This window comes from Aotus nancymaae, unplaced genomic scaffold (assembly GCF_030222135.1).
Source record: "Aotus nancymaae isolate 86718 unplaced genomic scaffold, 86718_ANA_hifiasm-v0.15.2.pri h1tg000008l, whole genome shotgun sequence".
NCBI lineage: Eukaryota > Metazoa > Chordata > Mammalia > Primates > Aotidae > Aotus > Aotus nancymaae.
This window is the reverse complement of record NW_026988419.1, coordinates 30,395,037-30,414,237: the sequence shown is the minus strand read 5'-3', so window position 1 is coordinate 30,414,237 and position 19,201 is coordinate 30,395,037. Positions and strand designations below refer to the sequence as shown.

The 19,201-nt window shown below is 37.3% G+C and overlaps 1 protein-coding gene across 7 annotated transcripts in view; it reads left to right on the top strand.

Annotated features, from left to right (window-relative positions):
• The window catches only part of NBEAL1 (neurobeachin like 1), a 222,282-nt gene that overhangs the window by 101,076 nt on the left and 102,005 nt on the right, over positions 1-19,201 (top strand). For all 7 annotated transcript variants that reach the window (XM_012446197.2, XM_012446193.3, XM_064373144.1 and 4 more), the window contains 9 exons: positions 759-1,062; positions 5,054-5,139; positions 8,579-8,668; positions 11,917-12,085; positions 12,520-12,653; positions 14,241-14,400; positions 14,508-14,610; positions 15,151-15,307; positions 18,008-18,166. In XM_012446197.2, coding sequence (XP_012301620.2) covers positions 759-1,062; positions 5,054-5,139; positions 8,579-8,668; positions 11,917-12,085; positions 12,520-12,653; positions 14,241-14,400; positions 14,508-14,610; positions 15,151-15,307; positions 18,008-18,166 — 1,362 coding nt within the window. The remainder of the gene's footprint in view (positions 1-758; positions 1,063-5,053; positions 5,140-8,578; positions 8,669-11,916; positions 12,086-12,519; positions 12,654-14,240; positions 14,401-14,507; positions 14,611-15,150; positions 15,308-18,007; positions 18,167-19,201) is intronic.

Sequence of the window (19,201 nt, the reverse complement as noted above, 5' to 3'; positions counted from 1 at the left end):
ACAAAAAATTAGCTGGGCACGGTGGTGCGTGCCCGTAATCCCAGCTACTGAGGAGGCTGAGGCAGGAGAATTGCCTGAACCCAGGAGGCGGAGGTTGCGGTGAGCCGAGATCGCGCCATTGCATTCCAGCCTGGGTAACAAGAACGAAACTCTGTCTCAAAAAAAAAAAAAAAAATTCTTAATTAAATATACTCTTTAAAAATTCAAAATTTACAAAAGAATATAAAGTGAGTCATAAAAGCAATGTATCCAGGCTGGGTGAAGTGGCTCACACCTATAATCTTAGCACTTTGGGAGGCTGAGGTGGGCCCATCACAAGGTCAAGAGATCGAGACCATCTGGCCAATATGATGAAACCCCATCTCTATTAAAAATACAAAAATTACCCGGGCATGGTGGTGCGCACCTGTAATCCCAGCTACTCAGGAGGCTGAGGCAGGAGAACTGCTTGAACCGAGGAGGTTGAGGTTGCAGTGAGCCAAGATCATGCCACTGCACTCCAGCCTGGCAACAGAGCAAGACCTTGTCTGAACAAATAAATAAATAATAAAAGTAGTACATGCAAATTCTGTAGGCCAAGGTAATTTTGCTAATAATTTTCTAAGTATAAACATACAAGTATACATCATGATTAAGTAAAAGTAAAACTGCTTCTGTTTTTATTTTCAGTTTATATATTTGTGTAATTTTATCCACTATTCTATGTTAAATATGAGGATATATTTTAATTAAAATTGTGTAATTTTTTTGTTTTTTAGCCCTTTATTTCCTGTTGCATTGGTTCAGCTGGGCAAAGAACTACCACTCCTCCACCATCCCAGATCCCAGATCCACCTTTCTCTTCTCCTGTTACCCCTCATCGGACATCATTTGGTGGAATTCTGTCATCAGCTTCCTGGGGAGGAGCAACTGAAAAATCAAAATTGATTACCAAATTGATATCAGCTGGAACCCAAGACAGTGAATGGGGGTGTCCCACATCTCTAGAGGGTCAGCTAGGATCTGTTATCATCTTCTATGAAGCACTACAGGCTCCTCAGGTGAAGGCATTATATTTAGCAGGTGAGCATGTACAGTCATAATGTGTAAGCAAATTTAGAGTTTTTTCTGTTATTCTGAAGAGTGTGTTTCATCTGAAGAGTGTATTTGTTTTAATTGAAGCTGAAAGGGAAGAAAAAGCCTACCATATACCATACGTTTTATTTTGTAGGCATAAATAAAGCAAACCTTCAGTAAATATTTTAAATATCATACATAATACTGCCTGTATTAGTTTTCTAGGGCTGTCATAGCGAAATACCACAGACTGGGTGGCTTTAACAACAGAAATTTATTTTCTCACAGTTCTGGAAACTAGAAGTTCAAGATCAAGGTGACATCAGGATCAGGCCTTCACTTCTATAGAAGTGTGGCTTCTCTTCCTGGCTTCTAGGTGGTCACCGTTTTGCTGTACTCTCATATGATCTTTGCTCTATGTGCATATAGACAGAGAAAGAGCTCTTGTGTCTCTTCTTTTTCTTATAAGGGGCTCTATCAGACTAGGGCCCCATCCTGATGACTTCATTTAATTCCAGTTACTACTTTAAATGCCCCGTTTCCAAATACAGTCACATTGGGGATTATGACTTTAACATTTGAATTTTAGGGGGAAATATTTCAGCCCATAACACTGCCAGTACTTTTCATAGATTTTAATGAATTGATAAAACAAAATATAACCAGATCTCCAAAAGAAATTATATAACTGTTTCCAAAATCATGAGTCTTATACCAAAATGTCGTTTTTTCAATTAATATATTAATATACCTGAAGAATTCATGGAGGCAGTAGAATTAGGGGACCTTGGATAAGTTTGCAAACTGTTTTTCATTTTGTTTTGGCTCTTTGTTTTTCTTTTGGCTATGATTTTAAACATATGTACTAATTGTTATTATTGAATCCTAACTACTTTCAAAATTATATCTATATTCTTAAAGGATGTTCAGGAGTTAAGCTTTTAAAAGTATGTAACTCTGCAGAAAATCTTATTTGTCTAATATCTTTTTTAGATTGCATAGGAATTTTGAGATGAATGGGATTTCCCATACTTTCAGACTTTATATTAGAACCTTATTTTTTTTCTTTTTCTTTTCTTTCTTTTTTTTTTTTTTTCGAGAGAGAGCCTTGCCCTGTTGCCCAGGCTGGAATGCAGTGGTATGATCTTGGCTCACTGCAACCTCTGTCTCCTGGGTTCAAGTGATTCTAGTGCTTCAGCCTCCCAAGTAGCTAGGATTACAGACATGTGCCACCACACCCAGCTAATTATTATATTTTTAGTTGAGACAGGGTTTCGCCATGTTGGCCAGGCTGGTCTTAAACTCCTGGTCTCAAGTAATCCTCCCACCTCGGACTCCCAAAGTACTGGGATTATAGGCAGAAGCCACCTTGCCAGGCCTAAATGATCATTTTTTAATGGTTGCATATTTCCTTAGAGTCAAAACATGTTATTTACTTAGGTTGTTTATAATTTATTTTTTATTTTTATTTTTATTTTTGAGACAGAGTTTTGCTGTTGTCGCCCAGGCTGGAGTGCAATGGCACAACCTCGGCTTACCGCAACCTCCGCCTCCCAGGTTCAAGTGATTATCTGCCTCGCCCTCCCAAGTAGCTGTGATTACAGGTGCCCACCACCATGCCCAGCTAATTTTTTTGTATTTTTAGTAGACATGGTTCACCATGTTGGCCAGGCTGATCTTAAACTCCTGACCTCAGGTGATCCACCCACCTTAGACTCCCAAAGTGCTGGGATTACAGGTGTGAGCCACTGCACCCAGCTGGTAGTTTATAATTTTTTTTTTTTTTTTGAGACAGAGTGTTACTCTGTTGCCAGTCTAGAGTGCAGTGGTGCCATCTTGACTCACTGCAACCTCCACCTCCCCGGTTCAAGCAATTCCCCTGCCTCAGCCTCCCAAGTAGCTGGGACTACAAGCAGGCACCACCACATCCACCTAATTTTTTTGTATTTTACTAGAGACGGGGTTTCACCATGTTGGCCAGGATGGTCTCAATCTCCTAACCTCATGATCCGCCCACTTTGGCCTTTCAAAGTGCTGGGATTTTGTTTTATTTTATCTTTGAGACAGAGTCTTGCTCTGTCGCCAGGCTGGAGAGGTGGCACGATCTTGGCCCACTGCCACCTCCACCTCCCAGGTTCAAGCAGTTCTCCTGCCTCAGCCTTCTGAGTAGCTTGGAACTGCAGGTGCGTACCACCACACCCAGCTAATTTTTGTATTTTTAGTAGAGATGAGGTTTCACCATGTTGACCAGGATGGTCTCCATCTCCTGACGTTGTGATCTGCCCACCTCGCCCTCCCTAAGTGCTGGGATTACAGGTGTGATCCACTGTGCCCAGTCCTGTTTGTAATTATTTATTTATTTGTTTATTTTGAGACGGAGTCTTGGTCTGTCGCCAAGCTGGAGTGCAGTGGCGCAATCTCAGCTCACTGCAACCTCCACCTCCCAGGTTGAAGCAATTCTCCTTCCTCAGCCTCCCGAGTAGCTGGGACTACAGGCACACACCACCATGCCCAACTAATTTTTGTATTTTTTGTAGAGACAGGGTTTCACCATGTTGGCCAGGAAGGTCTCGATCTCTTGACCTCATTATCTGCCTGCCTTGGCCTCCCAAAGTGCTGGGATTACAGGCGTGAGCCACTGCACCTGGCCGATAATTTTCAATTTTGCTATAAATTTGAAATTTCAGATATGATACACTTCTAGTTTTTCTTATATCAATATAGTTAATGATAAATATCTAGGATATTCAAAGTATGTGGATATCTTCATGATTCTCATTACATATTGCCTAATCAGTTTCCAAGAAGGGATACACAAATTCACAATGTCTGTCCATAACACATAAGTATATCAGTTTTACCACAACCTCAATAATATGGAATGGTCAATACTGTTTTCTCCATTATTCTATATAAAATAGAACTTTGTCATAATTTATATTTCTTATATTTTTAAATAAAGTTGAAAATGTTTTTCCTATTCATCTGCTACTCCATTTCTATGATGTCTGTTCACATTAGTAATAGAATGTTTCACTTTTTTGTCTTATATATTTGAATTGACTTACATTAGATAAACTAATGTAGACTTTGTTATATTTGATAATTGTGATTTTTTTTGTTGTGTGTGGTTTTTTTTTTTGTTGTTTTTTTTGAGACAGAGTCTCACTCTGTCACCCTTTCTGGATTACAGTGGCATGATCTTGTCTCACTGCAACCTCTGCCTCCCAGGTTTAAGTGATTCTCCTGGCTCAGCCTCAAGCAGCTGGGATTACAGGCATGCACCACCATGCCGGTCTAAATGTGTATTTTTGGTAGATACAGGGTTTTACTATGTTGGCCAGGCTAGTCTCGAACTCCTGACCTCAAGTGATCCACCCTCCTCAGTCTCCCAAAGTGCTGGGATTACAGGTGTGGGCCACTGCACCTGTTGTTGTTATATTTTTTTGTGTTTTTTTTTTTTTTTTTTTTTTGAGACAATATCTCACTCTCTTGCTGAGGCCGGAGTACAGTGGCGCAATCTCAGATCACTGCAGCCTCTACCTCCCGGGCTTCAGTGATCCTCCCACCTCCTGAGTAGCTGGGACTACAGGTACATGCCACCACCTCTGGCTAATTTTTTATAAATTTTTTGTAGAAATAGTGTCTTTCTGTGTTGCCCAGGCTGATCTCAAACTCCTGAGCTCAATTGATCCCCCTGCCTCAGCTTCCCAAAGTGCTGGGATTACAGGCCTGAGCCAATGTACCTGGCTGATAGTAGTTTTTAATACTATATAAAAATTTTTTCTGTAATGGAAATTGATTTATTCCCCAATTTTTATAGGTTTTGGATAAACTGGAAGTAATATAAAAACAAAGTAAATTTTAACTTAATGAGTTTCAACTGTGTTGTTTGAGTAGCTTGACACAGCTTAATTTTAAATTGTATTCTGGTAACACAGTATCAAGGAGACCATATGTATTCAATAATGTATATATATGTATAAATAATTTTCAGGTCCAAATTGTTTAAGCCCTTGGAAGTCTCAAGAGTCTGACATGGCTGACCTGCCTGGTAACATCCTTCTTTACTACACAGCAAAGGTCAGAGTAAATTTGTGAACTGTCCACCTAGTTATAATTATGCTGTGAAATGCAATTCCTTTTCTATTCCTTTTGTCATTTCAGTGGGTAATTAAAAGGAAGGGTTTGAATTGCCTTCAAATAATCATGAATTTTCAAAGGAAGGTGAGAAGCAGTAAAAATTAAGGTATACCTCCTCAACTAGAGTCCAAATACCGTCATTATATCATCCCTGTGGTATTAATGGCAGTAGTTATAGTTGGAATTTGTACCAATGAATTGACTTCAGTAAGTGAAACTATTTGTATTCTTATAGTTTACTAGAAAGAGATGAAACAGAATTGTGCTCAGTTTTTAAAATGTGATATAGCAAAAATTAAAAAAAGAGAGAGAAAAAGAAAAATGTTTGCTTCTAAAGGAGAAAAAACAGAAGGTACATTGGCTCACACTTTGTAATCTCAGCGCTTTGGGATGCCCAGGTGGGAGGATCGTTTGAGGCCAGGAGTTCCAGACTAGCCTGGGCAACATAGCGAGACCTCTGTCTCTATAAAACATATGAAAAATGCATTAAAGTTAGCTAGGCATGGTGGCATATACCTGTAATCCCAGCTACTTGGGAGGCAAAGGCAGGAAAAGTAAATTTGAGCCTCCTTGAGCCTAAGGAGTTCGAGGCTACAATGACCTGTGATTGCGCCATTACACTCCAGCCTAGTGACAGTGCAAGACCCTGTCCAAAAAAAAAAAAAAGGGCCCAGCACAGTGGCTCATGCCTGTAATCCCAGCACTTCAGGAGGCTGAGCCGGGCAGATTACTTGAGGTCAGGAGTTCGAGATCAGCCTAGCCAATATAGTGAAACCCCATCTCTACTGAAAATACAAAAAATTAGCTGGGCATGGTGGCAGGCGCCTATAGTCCCAGCTACTTGGGAGGCTGAGGCATGAGAATTGATCGAACCTGGGAGTCAGAGATTACAGTGAACTGAGATCGCACCACTGCTCTCCAGTCTGGGTGACAGAGCAAGACTCCATCTAAGAAAAAAAAATAATAATAAATTATGATCATGTACCAGCTGGCTAAACTAGAAAAAGATATACAAAAATGTATAATCTCACAAAACCAAAACATTTTCTGTAACATTTAGTATATACGTTACATGTAACAGTTAGTATAACGGAGGCAGTTAGTGTTCTTTTTGCTACTTCTTTTCTTCCTCCTAGTGCTTTTGTACCTCACAGTTCTTTTGTCTTTTTTCCCCTCAGTCCTTGCTGACCTTGGTTGCTTTTATTAGATAAGTAAAAGGAAAAAGGACTTGCATATAATAGTTACTTTTTTCTACCCCACCACCTTACACCTTTATTTTTTCTGGAAACAGGTTCTCATTCTGTCACCCAGGTTGGAGTGCAGTGGTGGGATCTTGGCTCACTGTAGTCTTTAACTCCTGAGCTTATGCAGTCCTCCTGCCCTCAGCCTCCTGAGTAGCTAGGACTACAGGCATGTGCCACCATGTTGAGCTTATTTTTTTGTATTTTTTATGGAGACAGGGTCTTACTCTGTTGCCCAGGTTAGTCTCGAACTCCTGGGCTCAAGTAGTCCTTCCACCTTAGCTTCCCGAAATGTTGGGGTTACAGGAATGAGCCACCGTGTCTGGCCATACTTTTAAATATTTATTTTTTGTATCTTACCTAATAAAATTTACCTGTTAGTTTTATTTTCTTCCATCTTTTTGCTGTGGTACATTTCAAACCTAGAGAGGACTCAAAAGAATGGTAGAGTTATATCCTATATACTCTTTACCTAAATTAACCAATTAACATTTTACTGTACTTGCTGACTTTGTCTCAAATCATTTGTGAAAACAAAGTGACGTAGCTATCAAGACACTTCATCCCTATATAATTCTTCTACATAATCATCTATCTACCTAAGAAAATGGCCCATAATTCATCTAATATACAATCTATATTCAAATTTTTCTGAAAATATTTGTATAGCCTTTTAGAAATGAATTCTGGATCCAGTCATAGTTTATGCATTGCATTGGTTATAATGTCTCTTGAGTCTTATATTTTTGTTTGCTTTGTATAACTTCTTTTCCCAAAGATACATGTTTGTTTACTCTATCTTATGTTATTTCTTGCCAAGAATTGTATCTTATACCTATTTTCATTCTCCACTGTATAGCATAGATAGCTAAGAAATTATTACATATATTCCAAACACTATATTTAGTGGCAAGTTCTAGATGTGTGACTTTTTTTTTTTTGGTCTTTTTTTTTTTTTGAAACCAAGTCTTGCTCTGTCACCCAGGCTGGAGTGTAGTGGCACAATCTAGGCTTACTGCCGCCTCTGCCTCCCAGGTTCAAGCAAGATTGAGAAGGGATGCGTGGTAAATATCACCTAAAAAGGAATAGACTGTAAAACTGGGTTTTACATGTATTTGGGTATAGGACACAGAGCAAGAGGAGATAAGACTAGAGAGCAAGGTCACATTATAGCAAACCTCCTATGTCAGAGTAAATAATAGGCAATGGATAGAATTTTAAGCAAAGGAGTAATATCAGGTTTGCATTTTAGAAATGGTCTTAAGCTTCAGTGTGAAAGTTGGGTTGGAGGAGTAGAATTCTAGAGGCAGTCATACCATTAGGAGATATTGTGTTAAAACAGGTCACAGATACACAGTGTTTAGTCACAGACTAAGGTAGTAACTGGAGAAAGACATATCTGTCTCTGAGACTGATAACATTTACATTAAGTATTCATTTTATTAATGTAATTTTTCGCAACTATTTAAGAGGAGAACAATAGCTACAGCATGTGCACTAAAATTTCTAGGGTTATTTTCTTTTGGAATGGGGATTAGATTCAAGGATGCTTCATTACTCAAAAATTCAGATATAGTATGTAGTTACATGTCTTTATGAATGGATGACTAAGCTCTTACTCTGAATATGGCCAGGATTGTCTGGCAGCAACACGAGGGAAAATAATATCTTATATCTGTAATTGTACGTTTATATCATGATACATATATATTTTTGCTCTGTGATTTCTCTTATCTCTCATATTAATCACACATTTATGTGTATCATGAAATTATGCCTAGGGAAGTGCTAATGGGAATAAAACATTGAATTTTTTTTAAGCCAAAAATCTGTTTTCATATATTTGTTTAAAAGAGTAAAATTTAAAAACTGTGACTGGCAAATAAGTTCTAGTTATAACTTATCTGTCAGATGACAAGCAGCAGTGACCTACTTTTCAGAAGTCGGTGCTTTAGAATCTAATTCCTGATTCTTTGTTTTAAGAGATAGAGAACAGTAATACTAAAATGCACATGATGGACATCTTATCATTGACTATCCTATATTCCTTTTTATATTATGGTAAAATGTTCTATATATGGTTTAAGTTACATTTTGTTCTAATTGGGTTGTTTGCCATATTTTTCTTTTATTCTTAGGCCTGCAAAAATTCAATCTGTCTTGATTTATCTACTAATTGTTTGCATGGAAGATTAACAGGAAACAAAGTAGTGAACTGGGATATTAAGGTAAATTAAGAGTAAATGTTAGGCAATATATTATATAAGTTTACTGATACTGTTTTTTTTTTTTTTTTTTTTAAGATAAAGTTTCACTCTTGTTGCCTAGGCTGGAGTGCAATGGCACGATCTCAGCTCGCAACCTTTGCCTCCTGGGTTCAAGCGATTCTCCTGCATCAGCTTCCTGAGTAGCTGGGATTATAGGCATGTGCCACCACGCCAGGCTAATTTGTATTTTTAGTAGAGATGGGGTTTCTCCATGTTGGTCAGGCTGGTCTCAAACTCCCTACCTCAGGTGATTTGCCCATCTCAGCCTCCCAAAGTTCTGGGATTACAGGTGTGAGCCACATGCCTGGCCAAGTTTACTGATACTCTTATTAAAAATTTTGTTTTTTAAGCACCACTAGATTGATCTAAATAATAGATCTCAGTTAAAATGTTATGCAAACATACAATTTGAAGGATAAACAAATGCAAATTTAAGTGATTAACGCAGTTGAATGACTTGGGTTTGAAATGTTACCTTTGTAAGCCAGGTCCTTTGAATTACCAGGTCCTTTGAATAATGTTGTTCCTTATTAGGTCAGTGAGAAAAAAATCGATTCCTGGCAGGGACAAATGTCTGTGTAGAGTTTGCATGTTTTTTGACATGTCTGTGTGGGTTCTCAAATCTTATTTGCCTTCTTCATTGGCTTCTGTCACAGCTGGAAGTTTGCTTCCATTTAGAGGCTTCTACTTACTTTGCAAGATCAAATTAACTGCTCTTGTGGGTATCCATAGTACTTTATCATTTCACTTACTTGGCAAATAGTAACTGTTTGCTTAATGCTCTAGTAGCCCATAAGAACTTTGAAGGAGGGGTCACTGCTTTTTTTCTTTATTTTAACCAGTTCCTGGTACAGGATTATGCAACAAGTAAGTGTTGACTGAGTGATTAAATTAGTAAAGGTTGTTTAGGGTGATATCTTAAATATAGTATTTCCTTAAATGATATTTTATGGAAGTTATAACCTAAGTAAAATAAAAAGAAATATAAAAGATAATTATAAGAGGACTTGCTGGTAAATCAGGAAAAAAGAAAACTTTTCTAATCAGTTAACACCAACCAAATATACTTATTTCAGTGAAACAGAAATCATTAAGATAATTTTGCCTATGTAGAAGTGAATCTATCAATTAGTATCAATTTCATATTTATTCATGGTATATAAAGCATTTTTCTCCTTAATTTGGGGATAAGAACGCTTACTTTTTTTCTTTTTCTTTTTTTTTTTGAGGCACAGTTTTGCTCTGTCACCCAGGCTGGAGTGCAGTAGTATGATATCGGCTCACTGCAACCTCTGCCTCCCGGGTTTAACCAATTCTCCTACGTCAGCCTCCCAAGTAGCTGGGATCACAGGCACCTACCACCATGCCTGGCTAATTTTTATGTTTTTTAATAGAGACAGGGTCTCATCATGTTGGACAGGCTGATCTTGAACTCCTGACCTCAGGTGATCAGCCCACCTCTGCGTCTCAAAGTGCTGGATTACAGGCATGCGCCACTACACCCGGCCAGAACACTTTTTCTTATCTGTTAACATAGTAAGATTTACGACATGATTGACAATTCATAAGTTAACTTTTGCTTCATTTGTAAGACTGGCTTTACAAAGCTGATCCCATGTAGTATTATACATAGAAACTTGTTTATATATGCCATATATACCTGAAAATCAAAGCAGTTTTTTGTGCCCTGAGTTACAGCTATGCGGATGGATTATTAACTAGTTAGACTTTTGCTTGATGTGGACATCAAAAAGCAACAGAACTATCAAAAGAAAGACAATTGTATTTTTATACTGTAACAAAGTCAAAGACCCAACATGTTAAATGCAATGACAACTGGTAAAATAATATTTACCATCCAAAAAGTTAATTTACTTACTTATACAAAGAGCTCTTCAAAATCAGTATGACAATCAAAACAAAGTAGAAGATATTGGCCAGGCACAGTGGCTCACACCTGTAATCCCATGGCAGGCAGATTGCTTGAGTCCAAGAGTTTGAGAACAGCCTGGGCAACATGGCAAAACTTTGTCTGTACAAAAAATACAAACATTAGCTGGGTTTGGTGGCACATGCCTGTAGTCTCAGCTACTTGGGAGGCTAAGGTGAGAGGATCAGTTGAGCCTGGGAGGTTGAGACCACAATGAGCTGTAATCTGGCCAGTGCACTCCAGCTGAGTGACAGAGTGAAACCTTGTCTCAAAAACAACAAAAACCCAACAAAATAGCAGATATTTAGGATGAACAAGTCCAGAGATCCAATGTAAACCGTGAGGACTATGGTTAATAAAATTACATTTTATTAGGGAGTTTTGTTAAGTAAGTAGATTTTAGCTGCTCTTGTCACAAAGTAACTATGTGAGATGATAGAAATGTTAATCTGCTTCACTATAGTAACCATTTTATTATCTATGTGTATCCTACAACATTATGTTGTAAACCTCAAATATATGCAATAAAATGTATTTCTCAGAAAACAAGCAATGAATACGAAGAGGTTGTTTGCAGACTTAAGTTATGTCCACATGGCAATTCAGAACACTTTAATAATAATAAGAGCAAACCTTGTATGGCATCAACTTTATGTCAGACACTATGTACTTTTTATGTATTAGCTTAATCCTTGCAATACTTTAGGAAGTAGGTATTATTGTTATCCCCATTTTACAGATGAAGAAAATGAGTTCAGTGATATTTGTAACTTATCAAAAGATAGAGAAAATATTTTATTAAGCTACCCAAAATATCCAAAACTTTGAACTTTGGCTGAAATACCCTCTCCATCTTTTTGTTAACTAAAAGTCAAGGAGTCAGTCGTATTTCTACCACCAAGTGCATTTTTTTCATTATTTATTATCTTGTTTATTATGCCTAATTGCCTAGTGACGGTTGTTTCTCCATTGTTGGGAGTTACCTTATAAAGTCCACTTACGGGGTTATGTTTCATTTGCCTATGTTCGAAATCCCTAAACTTTGGAAAACAAAGATGCAATAAAAATGGTCTGGCCTGATCTCTCTTGAGTATTGATTATGGTGACCCTTGAAGCTGGTCTTTAAAGCATCTTCCCACACAAAAGTTTCTTCAGCTTAGGTTATCCTATACATTGCTTAAAGGTTTATCTAGTAAATTATAATGTCATATTGTGAAGATATTAAATGACAAAATTATCCTTCTTTTATAGTATTTAAACATTATAATTTTCCCTTTAGGATATCATAAACTGCATAGGCGGGTTAAATGTACTCTTTCCTTTATTGGAACAAATCAGCCACTTTAGTGAAGGACAGATTCCTGAAGAAAAGAATGAAAGCACAGTTCCTGAATCAGTAACACCTGTTGAAGGAGATTGGCTCATATTGACTTCCACAAAGGCTTCAGGTATTACAATGAAACTAACACAAGATAGTCATTGAGAAATTTGAGACTTAATTGAGAAATAGAGGAAAATATTTTGCTATCATTAGGAAGAAACAACCATTTGTAGCTATAGCAGCTGTTCTACTTTTACAAATATCATTCAGAAAGTTTATAATACTTTCATCAAAAAACTAAAGATAACTCTCCAGTATCCTTAGTTTCTACTCTTAGTGGAAATATGACCACACTGTTAAATTTATAGTAGAAAAAATATGTGTACGTAAATATACAATATTGCAGTTGCTGCTTTTTCTGATTCTGTTGTACAATGGAGCCTTGGAAGCCAACTGCTGAACCAGATTTCTACTGTGTGACAGTATGCATTGTGATATAGAAAACTTGATATGAAAGTGATTAGAGTAATTGTGATAATTAATATGTTCCTGATTCCACAGAGTCAAGACTAGAGAGAAACCTAGTTGCAACATTTATCTTGATTGTGAAACATTTTATTCAGAGACATCCTATCAACCAGGACAATCTTATTCACTCCCATGGAGTTGCAACTCTTGGTGCTTTACTTCAGAAGGTGAGCTAGTCTAACATTGTGTTGATATAGCTAATGATTGTGTTTTGAGGTTGATATTGGGATTTCTTCTTTCTAATGTGTGTGTGTGTGTGTGTGTGTGTGTGTGTGTGTGAATATACATACACACACATATATATATTTTAATTGTACTTTAAGTTCTGGAGTGCATGTGCAGAACATGCAGGTCTGTTACATAGGTATACTTGTGCCATGGTGGTTAGGTGCATCCATCACCCCATCATCTACATTAGGTATTTCTCCTAATGCGATCCCTCCCCTAGCCCCACCCCCACCCCTGGACAGTCCCCAGTGTGTGATGTTTCCCTCCCTGTGTCCATATGTTCTCATTGTTCAACTCCCACTTATGAGTGAGAACATTCAATGTTCGTTTTTCTGTTCTTGTGTTAGTTTGCTGAGAATGATGGTTTCCAGTTTCATCTGTGTTCTCATTGTTCAACTCCCACTTATGAGTGAGAACATGCAGTGTTTGGTTTTCTGTTCTTGTGTTAGTTTGCTGAGAATGATGGTTTCTGGCTTCATCCATGTCCCTGCAAAGGACATGAACTCATCCTTTTTTATGGCTGCATAGTATTCCATGGTGTATATGTGCTACATTTTCTTATCATTGATGGACATTTGGGTTGGTTCTAAGTCTTTGCTATTGTGAACAGTGCTGTAATAAACGTATGTGTTCATGTGTCTTTATAATAGAACAATTAATAATTCTTTGGGTATATACCCAGTAATGGGATTGCTGGGTCAAATGGTATTTCTAGTTGTAGCTCCTTGAGGAATCGCCACACTGTCTTCCACAGTGGCTGAACCAATTTACACTCCCACCAGCAGTGTAAAAGCATTCCTATTTCTCCACATCCTCTCCAGCACCTGTTGTCTCCTGACTTTTTGATGATTGCCATTCTGACTGGTGTGAGATGGTATCTCAGTGTGGTTTTGATTTGCATTTCTCTAACGACCAGTGATGATGAGCATTTTTTCATGTTTGTTGGCTGCATAAATGTCTCCTTTTGAGAAGTGTTTGTCATATCCTTCACTCACTTTTTGATGGGGTTTTTTCCTGAAAATTTGCTTAAGTTCTTCATAGATTCTGGATTATTAACCCTTTGTCAGATGGGTAGACTGCAAAAATTTTCTCCCATTCTGTAGGTTGCCTGTTCACTCTGATGATAGTTTCTTTTTAATAAATATATTTTTAAGGATTATTACCACTTAAGTTATATTAATGGATATGATTTGTTTCACAGGCAGCTTTTAAAAACTTGTATAGGATCATCTTATACAAGAAATACTTATTTTATATAATAGTGTATAATCTTTGATGTATACAACCTTGTTTGATAGCTTTATATTTGAGATATTGAGAAATGTAAGACTAGTTTAGGAATATGACACCAGGAGAATATATTGTGGTATAACATCAGAAAAATCAATACTTAAGTTTATGTTTTTCTAATGTAGGTTTTTCCATTTTTATTCTTAGTAGATGTTCTGAATTAATGATTTAAAATTACAGCTTAATGACAGTTATTTAAACCGAACTATGTGGAACCTTCTTCTGTTTGATTTCAGGTGCCAAGCACCTTGATGGATGTTAATGTGTTGATGGCAGTTCAGTTACTAATTGAACAAGTATCATTAGAGAAAAATATGCAGCTTCTGCAACAAATGTATCAATATTTACTCTTTGACTTTCATATTTGGAACCGTGGAGATTTTCCCTTTCGAATTGGTGAGAGCAGTCTTTCAGATAAAAATTTTATAGTTGTTTTAGAAATGTATAACTACTTGTTGACCTTATTTTAGCTAAATAACTTACCACTGAACTTTCTATTTTAGGTCACATACAGTATCTTTCAACCATCATTAAAGACAGCAGGAGAGTTTTCCGAAAGAAGTATGGTGTGCAGTTTCTTCTAGATACACTTAGGATTTATTATGGGTATGATGCCCTTGTTCCTTCTCCGTTTGATATGTTGTTTTCTGTCTGCTACTTTATTGGAATTTGTAGACTGTAGACTTTCTCTTTACCAGCGATTCTAGTATGTTTTAGCTGGAGAGAGGTAGGATAGAGTGGAGATTAAAATGATGAACAGTGGGTTTGAATCTGGCTTTCATTAATCGTGCAGCTATAGGCAAATCAACCTCTCTGTGCTTGAGTTTCTTCATTTTTGAAAGGAGATAAGAAAACTGTTACCTCCTTTGGTTGTTTTGAGGATTAAATTAAAAGAGTTAATAATGTAAAACAAACTATGTCTGCTATGCAGTGGGTGTTGTATTCACATAAGCTATTTTAACATTTTTAATTTTTGTCACTGAAACTGTTAACTCAAAAGATTTTCCATAAAAAGAAAAACAAGCCAAAGTTACCTTGAATCTCAGAATTACATGAAAAGATCTTTTTTTAAACACCATCAATCCTTTTATATGGAAAATATAGAAATGTAAAAATTAAAATTTCAATTCTTGTTTTCTGTTTCAGGAATGGTTGTAAATATAATGAACTATCTCTAGATGATATTCGAACAATAAGGACTTCTTTGTATGGACTAATTAAATATTTTCTGTGCAAAGGTGGATCTCATGAAGAGATACAAAGTATTATGGGGTACATAGCTGCTACTAATGAAGAAGAACAGGTATTATGCCTAAGATAAATCTACTTTTCCTTTTTAACATTTGAGTTGCTACATCATCTTTTGAACCTATGTATTTGTCTAGTTAAATACACACACACACACACACACACACACACACACACACACACATATTTTGAGACAGAGCCTCACTCTGTCTCCAGGTGCCAGGCTGGAGTGTAGTGGCGCGATCTCGGCTCACTGCAACCTCCGCCTCCCAGGTTCAAGCAATTATCCTGCCTCAGCCTCCTGAGTAGCTGGGACTAAGGCATGTGCCACCACGCCCAGCTAATTTTTGTATTTTTTAGTAGAGATGGTGATTCACCATGTTGGCCAGGATAGTCTTGATCTCTTGACCTCGTGATCCACCCACCTCGGCCTCCCAAAGTGCTGGGATTACAGGTATGAGCCACCGTGCCCAGCCTAGTTAAATATTTTAAGAGTAAAATATGTGTAGTGTCATATTCAATATTATGCAGTTAAGAAGTAAATTTTGTTTTATTTTATTTTATTTTTTTGAGATAGAGTCTTACTCTATCACCCAGGCTGGAGTGCAGTGACATGATTGCAACTTACTACAACCTCTACCTCCTGGTAGAGGAGGTGATTCCCCTGCCTCAGCCTTTTGAGTAGCTGAGATTACAGGTGTACACCACCACATGGAGCTAATTTTTTGCTTTTTTTTTTTTTTTAAGTAGAGACAGGGTTTCACCATATTGGTCAGGCTGGCCTTGAACTCCTGACCTCAAATGGTCCACCCGCCTTGACCTCCCAAAGTGCTGGGATTACAGGTGTGAGCCACCACTCCAGGCCAGAAGTAAATTTTATCTACTAACTAAATTTTTTATAAAGTATATGACAGTGTAATTGAATATTCTAGTTAGCTACAAAATGTAATATATGGAAATGGTTGTTTTCTCTGGCAATTCTGAAGCCTGCTTTTATAGTCCACATGGTGTATGTTTACCTGTCATCAAAGTTACTGGGTAGATTTCTAACATAACGTAGGTTCATAAAATGTTACATAAGGCCAGGCACAGTGGCTCACGCCTATAATCCCAGCACTTTGGGAGGCCAAGGTGGGTGGGTCACAAGGTCAGGAGATCAACACCATCCTGGCCAACATAGTGAAACCCCATCTCTACTAAAAATACAAAAAAGATAGCTGGGCATGGTGGTGCACAGCTGTAGTCCCAGCTACTCGGGAGGCTGAGGCAGGAGAATCACTTGAACCCAGGAGGTGGAGATTGCAGTGAGCCAAGATCATGCTGCTGCACTACAACCTGGACAACAGTATGAGACTCCGTCTCAAAAAAAAAAAAAAGTTACATAAAGAGAAAATTATAAATGTGTTTCTAGTTTTACATACATTTCCCAATTAATCCTCAGAACTATGCTTTAAGTCAGTGGTTATCATTGTTTGGCCCCTAACCAGCTTTACCTGAGAACTTGTTAGAAATGCCAGTAAACTACTGATTCAACTGCTGAACAAAGCCCTCCAGATTTTTCTGGTGCACGTGGTAAAATTTGAGAACCACCACTATAACATATACAGACCAGGAATTACTTTTTGCATGTACGCTTTTGGAAATTTATATTCAGAGAGATTATGTGACTTAAAAAGTCATACAGCTGATAAACCTGAAACTAGAACCTAAATGTTTTCTTAGTGCCATTTTTGTGCTCTTCCAGTACAACCTCCTCAATACCACAAATTTAAGTAGACTTATATTAACTAGGACATTTTTCCCTCTATATGTAATATTTATTACATACTCAGTGGTTACATAGCTTCATTATCGGTATTATTTAGATGAGTTACTGCAGGCTATTTTCCTATAAGGTTGGACTACTTAAAAAAAACTCATTATTCCCATCTTATTTCATGATAGCTGTATCTGTGATTCATTGCCAGCAATATTTTTTTGGTCAATTCAGTCAAAGAGTTATTTGTTGAAGACTTACTGTTTACACACAATAATATTAGACATTATAGGTAATATAATGATGAATTATTATTCTTTTAAGCTAATAAGGTGGGGTCAATAAGAGGTTTACAAATAATTATATAAACAAAAAAGAGTACGATAATATCTATAAGAGAGATACAAAGTTCTATGAGGTTTTCATAAGAGGGTTTTACATGTTGCAGAGACCAGGAAAAACTTTTGGAGGAGATGGCTTTTCATGTAGGTAAAGCAGGATAGATATGGTTCCAACAGGTAAATTTGAATAGTGAAATCCCGGGATATACTAAAGGAAATTGAATAAGACAAAAGCAAGTCTGGTTCAAAAGATATCAGAGGCCAGGTACAGTGAGCTGGATGGATCACTTGAGCCCAGGAGTTTGAGACTAGCCTGGGCAACATGAAACCCGGTTCCTACCAAAAACACTGAAAATCAGCCAGGCATAATGGTGTACACCTGTAGTCCCAGCTACCCCTGGGAGACTGAGGTGGGAGAATCACCTGAGCCTGGGAGGTTGAGGCTGCAGTGAGCTGTGATTGTGCCACTGCACTCCAGCCTAGGCGACAGAGGGAGACCCTGTCTCAAAAAAAAAAAAAAAAGATATCCTCAGATACAGTAAAGTTAAAACATTAGAGTATATAGGACTTAATTAAATGACTATTTGTGGCTTATGACCTTATTTGTGCTTGTATATATGAATATGGTGAATTGTTTTGTGTTGTTTAATTTTAAAAGCTCTTTGGAATTTTGGATGTGCTGTTCGGTCTCCTACGTACCAGCCCAACTCGAGGTCAACTTTTCTTACTGCTCTTTGAACCAGGAAATGCTGACATACTGTATGCCTTGCTCTTAAATCAGAAGTACTCTGACAGACTAAGAGAAATCATTTTTAAGGTAGAAACATTTCTTAAACATCTTTGTATTTTGGGGCATTTGTGGGTATATGAATTTTCTTGCAATATATCCATTCTGTGACTGTAAATTATTTTTATATCTATTTCTCTAAGTTGTTCAACTTTTTTTATATATAGTTTTCATGTTTTAGTTGTTTACATATTTAAAAACTAATTGTATTGTAATCTGAAAATCATCTCAGTGGAATATTCACTTTGTCATACCATCCTCAATATAAAACCTCTCATCTTCTTGACTTGGTGGGTCTATGTGGCAATTCAGAACATTTCAACAGTTAATATTAATAGCTAACTTTATGTGGCAACCACTGTATGTCAGGCATTAAGCATTTTTCGTATATTGGCTTACTTAATCCTGCAACAACTTTATGAAGTGGGTATTATTACTATTCTCATTTTACAGATGAAGAAACTGAGTCCAGAGAGATCAGCAACATATAAAATATATAGATAAATTGCTTCACAAATGTTTACTTATCCTTGAAAATTATTTTAATTTTAATAACTGTTACTTAAGTGGATTATTAGATTGATCCAGAGGTGTATTGACACACATTTGTTCTTGCAAGCTACATAGTTTGTTTTCATCTAAGCCTTTCCCATTAAGAAACAAAATTTTTTATTATTTCTCTTTAATTTGCCATATAATTAAACTAGAGTTTTAAGCATACTGATTATTCAAATACAGGTGCATTTCAGTTTGCTCTTGTCCCCCAGGCTGGAGTACAATGGTGTGATCTCGTCTCACTGCAACCTCCGCCTCCTGGGTTCAAGCGATTCTCCTGCCTCAGCCTTCCAAGTAGCTTGGATTACAGGCTCCTGCCACTATACCTGGCTAATTTTTGTATTTTTAGTAGAGACAGAGTTTCACCATGTTGGCCCGGATGGTCTTGATCTCCTGACCTTGTGATCCGCCCACCTTGGCTTCCCAAAGTGCTGGGATTACAGGCATGAGCCACCACGCCTGGCTATTCTTTTTTTAAATTTTTTTTTTTTGAGATGAAGTCTCGCTCTC